Source organism: Lithobates pipiens, unplaced genomic scaffold, assembly GCF_037356315.1.
Source record: "Lithobates pipiens isolate NorthernLeopardFrog02 unplaced genomic scaffold, aLitPip1_a1.2 Scaffold_8, whole genome shotgun sequence".
Taxonomy (NCBI): Eukaryota; Metazoa; Chordata; class Amphibia; order Anura; family Ranidae; genus Lithobates; species Lithobates pipiens.
The window spans coordinates 373,547,059-373,565,985 of record NW_027507903.1 but is presented as its reverse complement, the minus strand read 5'-3'; the positions used below and the strand labels follow the sequence as shown (position 1 = coordinate 373,565,985).

At 41.4% G+C, this 18,927-nt stretch overlaps 1 protein-coding gene across 7 annotated transcripts in view; it reads right to left on the bottom strand.

The window, feature by feature from the left end:
* The window catches only part of FBXW11 (F-box and WD repeat domain containing 11), a 445,866-nt gene that overhangs the window by 242,384 nt on the left and 184,555 nt on the right, over nucleotides 1-18,927 (bottom strand). For all 7 annotated transcript variants that reach the window (XM_077473614.1, XM_077473613.1, XM_077473612.1 and 4 more), the window contains one exon: nucleotides 13,438-13,528. In XM_077473614.1, the coding sequence (XP_077329740.1) occupies nucleotides 13,438-13,528 (91 nt within the window). The remainder of the gene's footprint in view (nucleotides 1-13,437; nucleotides 13,529-18,927) is intronic.

Below are 18,927 nucleotides of genomic sequence, written 5' to 3'. Positions count from 1 at the left end.
TTCTCTGACACAAAAACACATCCAGTAAACAAACAATTGCCCATTCCGATAACAGCACTGTCATTGCTTACCCCAGACTTGAAGCTGAAACGCTGGGAAATTTACGGCATTAGGCTCCATGCACACAGAAGCTCAAAAAAGCTTTTTCTGGACGCCAGATTGCTGGCAGAAAACGCTGGTTGAAAAACTTGCTTTTAACAGCGTTTTGTACTAGCGTTTATGAGCGTTTATTAGCATTAGCGTTTATGGGCATTTTCAATAAAAATACAGAGGACATTCCATACTCCCACAATGCATTGAAAAAATAGAATGCCAAACACTAATTAACGCGCGTTTATCAGCGTTTGTCGGCGGTAAAAAACGGCACTTTGAACGCGAATTTCTGGCGTTCAGAAAAAAGCCCATAAACTCCACTGCTCATTAAAGCTGAAAAACGTCCATGTGTGCATGGACATAGGCTAACAGAGTGGAGTTTATGGGCTTTTACAAAAAAACGCCCAAACTCCAATAAACTGCAGTTTATCAGCTCCAGTGTGCATGGAGCCTTAGATTTGTGCATGAGATAATGGACCAAGAACGGATTAAACGCATACTCAATACCTGACACAGAATGCATGACTTATGCCAGACTAGCCAGTATCTTAGCCACCACTAAAACACCTTATGCTTCCCTGCCAGACTCATTATGGGAAATGTGGCAATCTATATCCAAACACAAGAAAGGTATAACAGAAATGTATAACAACCTCAACAAACTACACTTTCAACACTCTAAAAAGCTCACTAAATGGGAAACCGATTTAAAATTGACCGTTTCACAATCCCAATGGAAACGAGCAATTAAAAGTACTTATAACCACACCAAATGCTCAAATTTCAGAGAAGCGGCCCAGAAGATACAACAGAGATGGTATAAAACACCATATACATTAGCATAGTACATGGGAAATAACTCCAACCTATGCTGGAGAGAATGTGGATAGGTGGGTAACCTAGCCCACATGCTCTGGTTCTGCCCCTCTCTTCGTAGCTTCTGGGCAGCAATAGCAAGATTGATAGCAAGGACAACCGGTATACTGAATAAGCTTAAAGCTTAACAGGCCCTATTAAGCTTAGACATGGACCTTTATCCTCCTTCATGTCGTACCATAGTACTGCATATCCTATATGCAGCCGGCCTAGCTATAGCACGCAGATGGAAATCCAATAGCACTCCATCAATAAGGGAAGTGCTCCACTTGGTGGATGACTCTTACACATACGAGAGATACATGGCAATCAAAAGGGTCTCTACAGGGATTCACAAAACATTAGGAGATGTGGGCCTGAGTTTACAAGAGGCACAGCACAGGCTAGGAAAAGGGAAGAGTATATGATGGCTCTAAATGACCATAACAAAGGGATTGTGAGATAAGCGCCTAGAGACGATTCAGTTCGCATTGTGCGCTATACAAGTATTTCATTCATTCATTAGGAAGCTACATAAGGACGTTTTAAGGGTTATTAGTAACTATAAACAACAGTTCAAATAAAGTTTGACGATTCTTGTAAGCTGTACGTACACATGTTTATTTTCCTTTTTTGTAATGTGGGAGTTAAATGATGATGGAACATTGAACTTAATAATGAGACACAGAGAAAGGAGTCTGCATACTCCAGCTTGTTGGAATGTTGTATGTTATTTGTAAAACCCAATAAAAAATATTGATAAAAAAAAGCCTTTACAGGTTAACAATTTATAGTTTCACAGGTGATCTGGTGCTGTGCCGTTTGCATCAATACCTCACGTGTGGTGCGATCGGCGTTTACGTATGTGTTCGCCTTTGCTTCTGACAAGAGCCCTTTATTTTTTTTTACTCCTTTTTTTTGATCACTTCTTTGCTGTCACAAGGAATGTAAACATCCCTTGTGACAGCAATAGATAGCGACAGGTACTCTTTATGGAGCCATCGGGGGTCCATTAGACTCCAGATGTCTCCTCTGCCCTTAAAAGCATCTGATCAGACCAAGATCAGTGTTATCAGATGCTTTCACCATTTACATCCAGGGAAAACCAGGAGTGATGAAAATGCTTGCAATTTCTGGTCTCAGAGGTGACCAAGGACAATCCGGTCTCCGATCACCTCTATTGTAAGGTGCTGGATCAGATGCTGGGCTCACTGCTGGGAGGGGAGAGCACAGAAGGGCACTGGAGGGCGGCAGTATCTGGCTCCTTTTAAAAGCAAACCAGCAGCTAATTGCATGGGACAATGCCTAATTGGGGAGGTGTTGTCCTATGCAGAGACAAGATGTTGAATTGCAGCAGCCTGGAGTGGGATTGGCCTTATGGTACTGCTTTGAATGTGGCTACCATCAAAGTACTGAAGGGCAAAACCTGAATAGGAGACACCAAGCTTTAGGGGGTAGTGCCAAGATCTTTTCAGAGGGAAGGAAAATCCAGGCCTGGGATGTGTCCAGGATGAGTCACAAGTATTCTAGACTATATTAAATGTAGCATTAAATCTAGCACAGACTTCTGGGGAATGAAAATCCACTTCAAAGTCTGCAAATTCAGTACAGTCTCTTGGCATTCAAAGTCTGGAGGGAACAATCCTTCAATAGCAGGTCAACCAGGAAGCCCACAATGTGGGCACCCTGAGAGTGAAGAGAAGCCAACTTTTGTGGCAACCTGAAAAGCAGTGGCTAGGTCAAGCGGAAGGGCCACCATCTGAAAATGACAGGCTACTACCACAAAATGTAAAAAAAAAAAAAAACCTGGTGCACATGAGAATCTGCAAATGGCCGTCTTTTACCGCAGCAGATTAACTATTAAGAGAGGTATGGACTCCAGAGAGAGATAGCATTTTTCCCCTGTTCAAATCATTAGTAAGACCTCATCTGGAATATACAGCTCAGTTTTGGGCACCAGTTCTCAAAAAGGATATCGGGAGGGGAAATAGAGAAAGTGCAGAGAAGGGCAACCAAACTAATAAGAGGCATGGAGGAGCTCAGCTATGAGGAAAGATTATAGGAAATGAATTTATTCACTCTTGATAAGAGGAGTAAAAAAACACGTGACCTGCTTGGGCCCCAACAAAACATAAGCATGCCTCCATCCCTGTAATTAATAAAAGAAAATACAGAAAGTGCCTCATTTAAAGTCCCACAACCCACTTTCTGTATTTTCTTGATAAGAGGAGATTAAGGGGGGATATGATCAACATGTACAAATATATAAGGGGTCCATATAGTGAACTTGGTGTCGAGTTATTCACTTTACAGTCAACAAAGAGGACAAGGGGGCACTCTTTACGTCTAGAGGAAAAGAGATTTCATCTCCAAATACGGAAAGGTTTCTTCACAGAAAGAGCTGTGAAAATGTGGAATAGACTCCCTGCAGAGGTGGTTCTGGCCAGCTCAGTGGATTGCTTTAAGAAGGGCCTGGATTATTTCCTAAGGGTACATAATATAACTGGGTACTGACATTTATAGGTAAAGTTGATCCGGGGATCATCTGATTGCCTCTCAGGGGATCAGAAGGATTTTTTTTCCCCCTGCTTTAGCAAATTGGATCATGCTCTTCTGGGGTTTTTTGCCTTCCTCTGGATCAATTCTGGGTATATGGGATTGTATGATTTTTTTTTTTTTTTTTGTGGTTGAACTGGATGGACTTGTGTCTTTTTTCAACCTGACTATGTAACTAAGATCCTTCTGTTGCAGGGATGCAATGGCTGACCTGGCTGATTCCATACAAAACGTCTGAATCTGAAGAACGAACAAGTGGGAGTAAAAACCCAGAAACCTCTCCCCTGTAGCCACAGGGACAATTCTTAGCAAGGTGAGCAGCTGCTGAAAAGCAACATGGAGATATGAAGGCATGAAACAGGGATGACTGAGAAAGAAAAACTGCAGCCTGCACCCCCTTGGAGATGGCATCCCTGACCAGAGATTCAGAATGTCTCCTAAAATGTAAGGATCCAAAAAATGGACAGACAAACCCCTACACACACACGTGCCCTGAGTGGCAAGATGGGAGCCACTCCTCCTTGCCAAACACGTGAAAGCCCACTTGGAGTTTGCAAAAAGGCACCCAACGGACCCTCAGCTGGCTTCATGTGTTTTTTCACCGAGGAGAGGCTTCTTGATCACCTCTCCTACTAGTGACCAGCTAGTGAAGGAGTTCTGGGTGTGCAAAACATCTAAAATTTGAGAATTATGGATGCCAGTGTGCTCTTTGGAACAAAAAAAAAAAAAAAAAAAAAAAAAAAAAAAAGTTTGTAGCCTTCCCCAGATCGGTCTATGAGCTGTGCAGGAAGTTCCTTTTAACCTGATGGCTTTTGCTGCGATACAGGTTTGCATAGACAGCTGTGAGGCCTTTTAACCAATTTAAGACTGCCCACTCCACATATATTGTGGCAGGGCGGCTCTATTGCGTGAAACAACGTACCTGTATATTATTTCATGCAATAGATACATTGGGCAGTGTGCGTGGGTGTGGTGGACTTGAAGTCCGCCTGCCACCCGTGATCGCTGCAGAAGATGAGGCAGAAGGGGGATCTGCCTATGTAAACACGGCAAAAACCCCGTTCCGACAGGGAACGTGGAGATCTGCTGTTCTTGGTGATCAAGAACAGCAATCTCTGTTGTCCCAGTGAGCCCAGCACCCCCCACAGAACACACCCAGGGAGCAGAGTTAATCCCTTGATCGCCCGCTAGTGTTAACCCCTTCCCTGCCAGTGTCATACATTGATCAGTGCATTTATTTATTTTTTTTTTTTTTAGCACTGATCACCAACAATGCCACTGGTCCTCAAGTGTAACTTGGGGTCCGATGTCTGCCTCAATCACGCTAAAAAACACAGATCGCCGCCATTACCAGTAAAATCCTTTAAAAAATACATAACTGTACATAAATGTATCCCCTATTTTGTAGACACCAACTTTTGCACAAATCAATAACTTATTGCGACTTTTTTTTTAACAAAAATATGTAGCAGAATACATATTGGCCTAAACTGATGAATACTCTTTTTTGGGGTATGTATTATAGCAGAATGTGATATATTTTATTTTTTTTCAAAACGGTCAGTCTTTTGTTGCTTATGGCGCAAAAAATAAAAACTGCACAGATGAGTTAAATACCACCAAAAGAAAGCTCTATTTGTGGGGAAAAAAGGACATACATTTTGAGTACAATGTTGAATGACCGCACAACTGTCAGTTAAAGCGAGGCAGTGCTGTATCACAAATGGCCTGGGCATTAAGGGGGGTAAATCCTTCCAGGGCTGAAGTGTTTATAGAGGTGTGTGCCTTTCTAAATCATGACCAATAAAAGTAAATTACCACAGGTGGACACCAGTCAAGGCAGAAGCATCTCAGACACAATCAAGAGAAATGGGAGGCACCCAAGATACATTTCTATTGTTGCAAAGGGTCTGAATACTTATGCTAAAGTAATATTTCATTTTTTTATATATAAATTAACAGACGTTTCTAAAATTCTGTTTTCACTCTGTCATGATGGGGTACCGAGTGTAGATTGAGAACAACATTTTAAACTGTAGTATCAGGCTGCAACATAAAATTGAAAAAAGTGATGAGGGTTTGAAAAGGTTATGAAAGCACTGTATGTGTATATAAATGCATCCACACACACACACACACACACACACACACACAGATATATATATCTTCCATTTAGGGGCACAGGAATTCTTTAACGGTCAAAAAAAAGACCGATAGTGATCCCCCATCTCTTCAAAGTTGCAATTACATTTCTATAGGTCTCCAATGGAATTTTGAGGGAAACCAATGTGTTATATTTATACATCATAAACTTAATGAAAATACATTGTGGTTCAAAAAATGCACCTCAAACATCATATTTTTAATCCAATGAGAAATGCCTAAGGATCCTTGCCCAGGCCATCAAGGTCAGGTGAGTAGGATGCCGCTGACTGTTGAGGGTGCAGGCTGAGGGGAGGTCTGTCCAGACCCAAAGAACACAGCAAAAACAGAAGAGACAGCCCCGCCACCGTACACCTCTCACAGCTCGAGTAGTTAGCAGTTAGCAGGTATTAGCAGTTAGCAGGTATAAGCAGCCCTTAGCTCAATTTATCCAGGCCACGTCCAACATGTTTTGCCCCACCCCAGGGCTTAACTATGGAGAGGTGGGGCAAAGCATGTTGGGGACGTGGCCTGGATCAATCGCAGAGGCAGGTTTTACCTGCTATCCACCTGGGTTGGGTGAGGTGTGAAGCGGCTGGGCTTTCTTACATTTTTAATACTTTTTACAGCAAATCCAAATTTTAAACACGGTGAAGGTTATAATGGTTGTATCATTTTTGCAGTGCTTGTACCCACGGCTGGGTAAATCCAACGCATTTCCATAGGGGTGGTCAGGGAATCCCACTCCATAATAAAAATTCAACAAATTTTTATATCAAAAGATTGTTTCCCGTACTGTAGACATTGGGAATAGATATTACGTGTGTCTAATGTTGTAATTGGCTTTGCTATATTGGAGATATCTATCTATCTATCTATCTATCTATCTATCTATCTATCTATCTATCTATCTATCTATCTATCTATCTATCTATCTATCTATCTATCTATCTATCTATCTATCTATATATATATATATATATATATATATATATATATATATATATATATATTCCCTTGAGCTTTTGTAGTCTAAGGGGTGCTTGTTTATTTTCCTGTGTTGTGGTTATTATGAACTAAACAGGAATTACAGTAATTTCCCCCTCTTATATGCGTAGACACAGTTGTCTACATTCTTTTGAAACCAACTGCTTCCCAAGGCAAGCAGAAACTGGGTCTCAATAGAATGTGGCTCCAGAGTAAAATTTGGATTTGTACTATTCACAGAGGCAGTTGGACGTGGGATCCTTTTATGTGTATGTGAGGTCTCTGGTGGTCACATTCACAATGGACTGGAGATGAGACACATGGCATTTTAAGAAAACATAACAGTTTGCATATACCAGGGGTCGACCGATATCGTTATTCCAAATGCCTTTCAGGCCGATGGCTGATTTCATGTGCCAAAATTCTGTAGATTTAGGCTTTTTTTTTTACACAGTACTTTAATAGGCAGTGACAGGTACTGTTTATGGAGGTATATGGGACTCCAAAACCCCTCCTCTGCACTTGAAAGTATTCAAAATGCAAGGATCAGCATTTTTAAACTGGCGCCTTTAGGATGCCAGCATTCTGGAAGTGATGTCATGACATTGCTTCTGGGTTACTAGATCCTAGATGCGAACAAAGCCGATCTGGAGACCCGTGCGGAGATGCTTATAATTATTGGTCAACCCCAAGTATGTGCAATATAAAATAAGGTAAAACAAATACTCTTGTGCACAAATGTTTTAGCCAGGCAGTCCAAAGATCAGAATGGACAACAGCTTTCGGCCTTGCTGCCTTCCAGGATAGGGATATCCTAGCAATCAAACAGGAAAACAGAAAAGAGAGGGCGCACAAGTCTTGTACATTATCCTTTGATACATTTAAGAAAAAAACAATAAAAACGACTCACAAAGGTAGAAAGAAAATCACGCTTATAACAGTCTTTGACTTGCGACAGTCCGTCCACTTATAGTCTCCAGGTTCTGAAGAGGACGTGTGAACCATTGCTGGCTGATGTGTTTCAAAGGTTTTACCTTCTTCCTCAGAGGCTCTGTTAGAAGCGGGATTTTCTTTCTACCTTTGTGAGTAGTTTCAAATAATGTTTTTTATTAATAAATGCATCAAAGGATAATGCACAAGGCTGGTGCGCCCTCTTTCCTCTTTTCCTGTATGTGCAATATAAGACGAAGTCTGTAATATGGGCCTCTTTATGCTTTTGATACTATAATTCCTATCAATTTTATTGTAGAAATTCCCTCAGCCTTGAGGAAGATAAAGTTATTGAAATGCATTGGACTTGATCGACCATGGGTATAAACACTGCACAAGTTAAACAATAACGATCATTATAACCCCATTTGTTTGCTGTAAAAAGTATCAAAACTAATAGGTTGTCAGGTTGATGTCTGAAGGAATTTGTGCTTGAGCAAATGCTAGATGCAACCTGAAGCAATTAGTCTCAGTCAGCTAAAATGGAGGACTAATCAACTATCCACCAAAAAACAGGTGAAACAAAAATACTGGAACTGCATAAAACTAGATCAGACCAACAAATACATAAAACGTCAGCCTTTTCAGATTGTGGAGGGGAATGGGAAACTTTTTTTTATGTGTATGAAGCTCTGCTTTCACAAAATATGAACATTCGTGAACTGCCATGAATGATAACGATCACTGTTGCTTTTTCTAAACTGTTGGGTTATTAAATAGCTGGTTTCATAATTGATCACATGTGCAGCACCATGGCAACCTGCAGATCAGCCCGAAGCCAAGATGGTAAAGGATAGGTGGGTTTAGTTCTGCTTTAACTTCTGGAAAAAAGGGAGGTCCCTGACGGAGGGAGTCATTTCAGTAAACAGGGGGCCATGGATGTAAAGGCCATTACAGAATAAAAATTAGATGGAGGTGGTTGAAATCCTTAAATTGGAAAAATATTAAATTGTATCCCTGAAGGAATGATCAACACTTGTATAAAAAGGTAGGCAGGATGGAAAATATACCATAACCTCAACTTGTGCACACAAATTTCTGTACCAGAAAGAGGAGTAGGAGTCTTTACATCAAACACCCATAGGTGCCGGAAAATATATATATATATATATATATATATATATATATATATATATATATATATATATATATATATATATATATATATATATATATATATATATAGGATTCTAGGAATCACCCAACCCACGCTGTAATAAGGGTAGAATCCTTTGCAAAGGAGTGAAGGGTAGGAATCCCAGCACTAGGAGTATTTACTTGATAGGCAGTAGGACAGAGAAAGCAACCTAAGCAGACCCCCTACACAGAAGACCACAGGTCAACAACAGAGACAGTCATCCAGGGATTACAGCCCACAGAGACATTTCCCTTCTAGCGGGAATTTGCATGAGCCGTCAAGATCATCTCCAGCACAGGCCAGGTAAGAAGAGTGCCTAACTGAGGGATGATTCTGATGACTTGGCAAATGTCTGTCCAAGCGAAAAAAGCTGAAAAAGACAGGCAAGAAAAAGTCTGTTGGGAGCCAGTCCACAGTACTCCTTAGATTGGGGGGCGAGGCACCCCCTTCTTTGCTAGAGTCCATTAAATAGGTGTCAAGAACTTCTGTCAAGAAACCAGCTTGTCCCTATTCCAGACTCCCTAACTCACTCATTGAGAGGCCAAATCCATAAACCCTGAGGTAAATGAGGGGGGGGAATCTGATGCAGAATAGAAAAAAAAAAAGGTTCACAGTAAGTGAACTTAGTTATCAAAGACTTGAGCCAGGCAGGTCCACTTGAAGGTGACCCAAGAGTCTCAGTGCTATGTAGCTGGAAATTGGTAACTAGACCAGATTTACAGATAACAGAATCCTTTACATCAGGGGTCTCAAACTTGCAGCCCTCCAGCTGTTGCAAAACTACAAGTCCCATGAGGCATTGCAAGGCTGACCATTACAAGCATGACTCTCACAGGCAGAGGCATGATGGGACTTGTAGTTTGACAACAGCTGGAGGGCCACCAGTTTGAGACCCCTGCTTTACATGAACTACAAGAAGCCAGGAAACTGATTTTCTTCAGGTTAAGTCTGCTGAGCACATCGCAATGGGGAAGAGCCAGCACTTTGAGCAAGGCCTGAAACTGCTGTAGGACACTGTAGAGTCAGGTGCTTACTATGGAAAGGAGCAGTAGGGACTGACCCCTGTCGATCTTGCAGGTCAAAAGGTCCTTTATGCCCCTAGAGCTGAGGTGACTAAAACAACGCAAGGTGACCAGCCAGAGGAAAAAATTCCCTGTGGGGAGGGGTTAGTGTTCAATCTTTTAGACAGAAGTCCCAGGGTGTAGGTAATCAAAAAGCTGGGAAGATGCACAAGGGGGTGTAGTAATAGCAGACGGGTGAGGCGAGATAGCTGAAAAAGGTTTTAAGGGGACCCCTGAGCATCTAAACTGAGGAGCTAAACTACAATCATGCCTGTGTTCTATCAGATAGCAGCTACCCAGCCTAGTGGCAGGCGTGATGCACAGCCGAAGTGACGTTGCCTCACTGCCATCTTAATACACCCGACTCATCCGCAGTAAGCCTTGAGTCAGAAGTAGGCAAGCGGACATCTTTATACACCCACTGGAGTCTTGCTTTTCACAGTTATTTTTAACAGTAAACGCCGCTTATATAGTGAAATGCATTATTTAGAAGTCCAACACTGTTTAGAGGTTGAATTTTAAAACAGCGGCAAGCCTGCTGATCTCACAGGTTTGCTGATGTGACCAAACACCGCTGGTTTCAAAAATCATCAGAACAGTGTTACGGACTTCTAAATACTGAATTTAACTATATTAGCCGAGTTTACTTTTAAAAATAACTGAAAAGCAAGACAGTGGGTGTATAAGAATGTCTGCTTGCCAACTTCTAAATCCAAGCTTACTAGGGAAGAGTGCGGGTGTACCAAGATGGCAGCGAGGCAACATCACTTCGGCTGCGCATTGCGTATGCGCAGTAGTGCCTTTCTGATAGGTAACGGGTATCTGATAGAACGCTTGCGCACTAATGTGATGGCTAAACTGGCAAAATAAAAAATGAACATTTAATGCTGTAATGACTTAGAACAATATTTGTATATGGACATTGTTTCTCTAGCTGTATTAAATGAAAAAGAAAAAAAATGAACGTGACATTTTTTTCTATCAGAAATAAAGTTTATTATTAAGCAGAACAAAAAAAGATCCACTGTCACTAAAAAACAATATACATAAAATATCTGCCAGTTGAGTATACAAGCGTGCAAAGTAACTAGCTATATTCCAATAAAATACAGATGTAACCTCAGTTAAATCATAAGTTGAGTATAGGAGTCAAGTAAAGATCATTGTGTAATTGAGAATATTATCTAAGAGTAAATTCCAACTTAGGATACCTTAGAGCAGGGGTCTCAAACTGGCGGCCCTCCAGCTGTTGCAAAACTACAAATCCCATCATGCCTCTGAGTGTGGGAGTCATGCTTAAAACTGTCAGCCTTGCAAAGCCTCATGGGACTTGTAGTTTCACAACAGCTGGAGGGCCACCAGTTTGAGATCCCTGCCTTAGAGAGTAGGCAATATGACTAAAGGACTCAGCCACAGCCTAACAGCCGGGGTAAGATTAGCCCTACCAGTGAATGTGAAATTTAAAGAGGACTGATTCAGAGATGGTAATATTGACCTTATGCAAATTTAGAGATGGAGGCCCAGCAAGGTTAGTGACTGCCGATTATGGCTATTGTGTCTCTGTAAGATTATGGGCCTCTAAGTAGACTGCTTATGTAATTGTACACAAACTGACAAAATCCAAAGTAGATAAAAGTGTCCTTGTGGATATTCGAGATCTCTGCCTTACTTGACAGAGCTGAAAACAATTATAAGGATGCCCCTACAAAAATCTATATCTCTTTATCGCTACAAAATAGGTATCAGTACCCATACTTAAAAAACTTATCAGAGCATCCCTATTTAGGGCGTCATTCAGGGCAGTCCAAATGAGGGGAGGGGGTATCCAATTAACATATGAAACAAGCACAAACCGTTCCATGAAAACAAGAGGGGAAAAAAATAAGGCCTGGTTGCAGCTTCAAGCCACCTGAAGGACTTCACACCCAAAGCTGGAATCAGATGAGGCCTGAACACATACATTGTGGTACTTTGAGAATGATTAGGAAATAATTGCTTGATCCTGAAAAGACCAATGGGCAGGCACAGTTCTACTAAAGGGGCGACAGCAAAAAAAAATTTTGCCTAGTAAACCGGGTTATACTTTTTTTTTTCTTTTTTTTCCTAGTGTCAAAAGACAGGCTGGTGCAAGGCTAGCCTACTTTTTGTTTGTTTGCTGGTGTCCAGTCCTGAGGTAGGCAGCAGTACATTGATGAATAAGGTAATATTTCCTCCCCCATTTGCCTCTTCCCCTGACTTCTGTCAAGAACAATGGCACAACCATTTACCCATCCCCACGTCAGCGTGCTAGGTGTTATCCTGGACTCTGAACTCTCCTTTCGGCCCCACAGCCAATCACTTTCCAAAGCTTGCCGCCTCAACATCCCCAAGCTATGTCCCTTTCTAACCAAGGCAACCACAAAGCTGATTCACTCCCTGGTTATCTCTCACCTTGCCTACTGCAACTCCCTCCTCATTGGCTTACCTTTAGACTATCCCCACTTCAGTCAATCATGAATGCTGCTGCCAGACTCATCCACCTTACAAACCGCTCCGTGTTTGCTACCACTCTCTGGCAATCCCTCCATTGGATGCCACTTACCCAACGGATTAAATTCAAAATACTAACATTAAGTTACAAAGCCATCCACAACTCAGCCCCAGGCTACATCACTAGCCTGGTCTCAAAATACCAATCTAATCTCCCTCTTCGTTCCTCCCAAGACCTCCTGCTCTCTAGCTCCCTCATTACCTTCTACCATAACCGCCTCCAGGACTTCTCCCGAACCTTGCCCATCCTCTGGAATTTGCTACCCCAATCTATCAGACTGTCTCCAAATGTATCCACTTTTAGGCGATCCCTGAAAACTTTCCTCTTCAGAGAAGCCTATTCTGCCTCCATCTAACAACTGCACTATTTTCTTCATTAGCTCATCCCCCACAGCTATTACACTTTTGTATAACTTGACCCTCCCTCCTAGATTGTAAGCTCTAACGGGCAGGGACTTCCGATTGCCCCCTGTATTGTATTGCAATTGTACTGTCTGCCCTAATGTTGTAAAGCGCTGCATAAACTGTCAGCGCTATATAAATCCTGTATAATAATAATTAAAAGTCTGAAACTGAAGTAGCTCATTTAGGCCCCTTTCACACGGGGTCTGTTTTTAGTTCTCCGCTTGCTCAGCTGGGATCGCTCCGTTGATAACCGCTGAGCCAGCAGATGGCAAGTCCATCGCTGCACTCTGTGCAGGGACAGACATGTCAGAGAAACCGCGCTCCCCTATAGGGGGATCAGATGATTACGGACCGCCTGTCCATTTTCATCCGATGACAGATGGAAAAATAGGGTTTTCCTCCGTCACACTTTCGGATCGGATGTCAACACTGACTCCATAGACGTCTATGGAGCGTCCGTTCAGGTCCGCCAAAAAAAAAAAAAAAAAAAACTTACAGGCGGAGCTTAACGGTTCGTCCATGTGAAAGAGGCCTTACTCTGTTACTTTACACATTTTAACACTGTTGTGGAATCCATGAACACAAGAAAAGATTTGGCTGTGGAAGAATTTATAATTAAAGCTCATTAAAATGTTCTATTCATAAAAAATAAAATAAAAGAAGAAGTGTGTGTATAAATACCTCAATGTCTTCAATTATTTTGGGATATAAGGACCGATAAAATGAATTTGGCGGGCCATCAGTCGGTCTGTTTTTAAATAAATACTGATCCCTAGTGGAAAAAAAAATAGATACATTAGGATAGGCACAAAAATAAATCATCAACACGTTTTGGCTTTGTTTAAATACATAACCAAATCCTTAAAACAGCTGCAAGTATGAAATGTATTTCTTCTTAGATAGAAATATACTTTATAATAGTAATAAATTTTCCCTCCCCTCCAATATATAAAAAATGTATTTCCCTACGCCAGGCCTCTTTTAGCCCTTGTACACATGGCCGGACATTCCGACAACCAAATCCGTTGGATTTTGTCCAACGGATTTTGTCCGAAACTGTTCCATACACATGGTCGGACAAAGTTGTTGGAAAATCCGCTTGTACATAACGTGGTGACGTTATTTCGTTATGACGGGACTACATTCAGGCTAGTAGCCAATAGCTTTGGTCTAGGAATTTGATCTGAGCATGCGTGGCACTTTGTCCGTCGGAGTAGGCTACACATGATCGGATTATGTATGGTCGGAAAATTTTACGGACAAGTTGGAAAACTTGGTCCGTTGGATACTCCGACGGAAACAGTCCGATGGAGACCACACACAGTCGGAATATCCGACAAAACGGTTCGATAGGACACATTCCGTCGGAATCTCCGACCGTGTGTACAAGGGCTTAGGCTTCAAAGCTGTTAGTGTGGCTGTATAATAAATGGTATGACATTGATCAGATTGCCTTGTTTCAGTTTTTCTTGTGTTTGTTGCAACTGAAAGTTCTTTGTGCGGGGCAAAGCATGCATGGGCTTTAATAAAACTTTATTAAAGCCCATGCATGCTTTGCCCCGCTGTGTCTAGTTTGAACCCCAATATACAGCGGTGTGGTATACTTTACCTGCCTTTGAATACCACTCTGACAGCATTGGCAATTTGAGCCTAAATAATGCAACTGCATACACATCTTTGTCCTGCAATTTAGGCAAGATCCCATACCTAGCCATTAAACACATCATACTAAACGTTCCCCCTTGCCCCAGCTCCCCCTTCCCAGACACTGCTATATCACATTAGTATTTTTATTAGCATATGCTTAAATATTAACAGAATTACTATCTACACACAGGGGTCCGCCCTGGTCTCTCTGGCAAGACCCAATAGAATATTCCCATGGGCTCTCCAGGCTCATTGTTACTCCTGGACCGATACACTACCTGCACAGTCTGAAGGTAAACTATAAATTAAATATCTATTACAAATAGATTTAACATCTAGATATACAACTAGACTTCCCTCCTTCGCCTTTTCCTTTTTGGACCAATCTTGCATTTGTGAGAGACCACTGCACATGAAAATGTATGATGATATGCAACTGCAATTTTTTTGTCAAAGTTCTACTTTGATGTATTTGGATTCTGCTAATTTTTAATCATAAATGCCCCACAACGATATAGGGGTCGTGTAAAAGTTTATCCACATGTTGCATATGTAATGTCAATGTTTTTCCCAACTTTATTTCATAAAGTATCTAACTCTGTATTTGTAAGACATTTCTAATATTTACCGTATTTATCGGCGTATAACACGCACCCCAAGTTTAGGAGGGAATTGAAAAGAAAAAAAACTTTTAGGAGGGAATTTAAATGCCCATCAATGCAGCCTTGCATTTAGCCTTGTCAGTCATTTGCAGCCTTGCATTTAGCCTTGTCAGTCATTTGCAGTCTTGCATTTAGCCTTGTCAGTCATTTGCAGTCTTGTCTGTCTTTGCCATTTAAAAATGGTGCCGCCAAGATACAGAGCGGATGTCCTGTGCATTTTGGAGGCGCTCGGTAGCTCTTGGCCACCCTCTGCTATTTTCAACCACACTCAGCCGTTCTTGGCGGCTTTCGGCTTCCCGAAACCTGCGAGGAAATGGCCGAGTGAGGCCAAAAATAGCCGAAGATAGCCGAGAATGGCCGAAAAAACCCGGAAGCTGCAGAGGACAGAAAGGGTTAGAAACAGCGGGGGATCGATGTATAACATGCACCCCCAATTTAACCCAGATTTTAGGAGGAAAAAAGTGCGTGTTATACGCCAATACGGTAGATGTCTTATGTGTTGCTTTAAAGGCCCTGACAAAGCAGGGTTTCCTGCAATACGCGTAGGCCACATCCTTGACATCTTATACCAGGACCTGCACACCCTGGACCAAAGAAACAGTAAACCGTACCTCTATCCCAGATTGCAATAGGTTTTAAAGTAGCAATCCACAGATGGCAAATAAAGATTATATACATTCTTTTAAAAAGAAAAACTGTTATAAATTATTTATACCCCACTGAGACACGTTCAAAGTCCCACTCCTCTCAAATTAACAGACACTTTACATGTTTTGGTCCCCGAGTACCTTTGGACCCTTACCTTTTATAGCCTTCCCAAAACACACAAAAATCTTGATCGACTTTCAGACAGACCCATTGTGTCTGGCATTGGGTCTTTGACCGACAATGCCAGCAAGTTTGTAGACAGCTTCCTGTTGCCCCATGTATCGAGGTCACCCTCATACATCCAGAATACTACAGATTTAATTAAGCACATCAAGGGGATTCAGGTCCCTTGGGACTTCCAGCTCATGGCCATTAATGTTGAAGCCTTGAATTCGAGCATCCCCCACGAGCAGGAAATCCTGACGGCCAAATCCTTAATTGAACACGACAGTACAACCTGGCTGTTCAATTAATTTTACAACTTCTATCCTTCATTCTAACCCGGAATGAATTTGTCTTTGAAGAACAACATTTCTTGCAAACCCCAGGCATAGCCATGGGCACACAATGTGCACGGTCATAAGCCAATCTTTATTTGGGAGCAAGTTATCTTTTTCAATGACCAGTACACAGTCTATTTGCAGCCTATTCTTTGCTGGTATAGATCCGTAGATTATCTGTTTCTGGACAGGGTCACCAGCTTTACTGAAGGAGTTAATTGAAGCACTCAACATTATATGAAATTGCATTTCACATACAATACTGACGATACACAGATACTCTTTCTGGATATGTTGATCACCAAAAACCCTGATGGGACCACATCCTAGACCCCTCATTCGCAGTATCCACTACACACAGTACCTGCGGCTATGCAGGAACTGCACCAGAGATTAAGATTTTTATATTCAGGCTGCTCTGCTGCGCGAACACCTGTTACTTAGAGGCTAATCTCGAACCAACTTGAGAAGGGCCTTAAACAAGACATTTGCCCGTACCGGAGAATCATTACTGTATGATCCTCAATGCTCTAGTTGCTCACATACGGATAAGATTCCTGCTAAAATGTTAAGCTCACCAGGGTCAGCTATGCAGTGTGCTAGCCAAACATTGGTATCTACTCACAGATCATCACATTCCCAAGAAGCATGTTCAAAGCACTCCAGAAATGGCGTTTCGGAGAGCTATGTCCTTAAAGATCGCCTAACCAGCAATGATTATCAATCTACCAATTGCTCACCAGGCCAGCGAGGCACCTCCCAATGTAGACAACGTCCATGCTGTCCATGGATCCTTGTAGGTACCACCTACAGATTGTCCAAAGAGGAATTGTTTACCCCCTGGCACCCCAGCTAATTGTAGCACAACTGGGGTCATTAAACTAATGCTTTGCAATTACAAGGCCTTTTATGTACGGAAGACCATCAGGTTACTGGGAAAGCAGATATGGGATCATCTGTATTGTTCCACCAATGGTAGACTCATCACCATTGGACGGCACATCGGTCTTTACCATAGAATCAATCCTTTGGCGATCAAGTTCTTAGTGTTGGAAGTGGTAGCCCTTGATTTTTCATTTATCTGTGACTTATAATAAATGATTTTCTATGGCCTTGCCTAGACTGCTGCCATTTAATGTTCTGTATATGTCTATTTTGGATCTTTTTGGCTTAATGTGGCAATTTTCCACTTAGAGTATCTCACAAAAGTGTGGATGTCAACTACCATTGGGGTTTTCCATTTCATTAAATGGCCTCACAGAGTGCCAAAATGTAGGTTCTCGGAACTAAAGGACAATTTACAAAGGTTTCTGGAGATATTGGATCTCCCACCAATTGACTTAAGACTGGAGATCGACTAATTCCAGATCTTTCACAGCATCCCTAGCGTTGGCATCAAGTCCCTTTTAAAGCACAACGCAGGAATCTTTCAGTCAGAGGTGGACAAAGTCCGACTCCACTGGGACCCATTTAATGTTGAATATGGCTGAGGTGCAATAAAACCCTCTTGTTTAGAATTATGGAGGTGTGGAGGTCTGAATAATCACATTATATTCATACGGGTTTGAATATTGTTTGGTCCGATGGTTAACCAGACCTGTTCATTACTCACTAGAAAATGGTATATTGTAGTGAAGTTGATTTATATGGTGTATAAATAAGGAATTGATGTTTCAGTGGTTAAAAATGTATATATATATATATATATATATATATATATATATATATATATATATATATATATATATATATATATATATATATATATATATATATATATATACACATACACACACACATATATATATATATATACACATATACATACACATATACATACACACACACACACATACACACACACACATACACACACACACACAGTGGGGACAGAAAGTATTCAGACCACCTTAAATTTTTTACTGTTATATTGCAGCCATTTGCTAAAATCGTTTAAATTCATTTTTTTCCTCATTAATGTACACACAGCAGCCCATATTAACAGAAAAGCACAGAATCATTGACATTTTTGCAGATTTATTAAAACTGAAAAACTGAAAAACTGAAATATCAAATGGGACCCTTTGCTGTGACACTCATATTTAACTCAGGTGCTGTCCATTTCTTCTGATCACCCTTGAGATGGTTCAACACCTTCATTTGAGTCTACCTGTGTTTGATTATACTGATTGGACTCGATTAGGAAAGCCACACACCTGTCTATACAAGACCTTACAGCTCACAGTGCATGTCAGAGCAAATGAGAATCATGAGGTCAAAGGAACTGGCTGAAGAGCTCAGAGATAGATTTGTGGCAAGGCACAGATCTGGCCAAGGTTACAAAAAAATTCTGCTGCACTTAAGGTTGCTAAGAGCACAGTGGCCTCCATAATCCTTAAATGGAAGACGTTTGGGACGACTAGAACCCTTCCTAGAGCTGGCCGTCTGGCCAAACTGAGCTATTGGGGGAGAAGAGCCTTGGTGAGAGAGAGGTAAATCAGAACCCAAAGATAACTGTGGCTGAGCTCCAGAGATGCAGTCGGAAAATTGGAGAAAGTTGTAGAAAGTTCCTTCCCGCACCAGTCTTCCCCATAGTGGGTATATTCTACAGTGTGGAATATTGTGTTTCAGTGGGGGTTTATTTGTATTTTTTTGGGGGGGGGGGGTATATGTATATATAATTTTTTTTACAGGTGAACTTGAAGACAAAAATA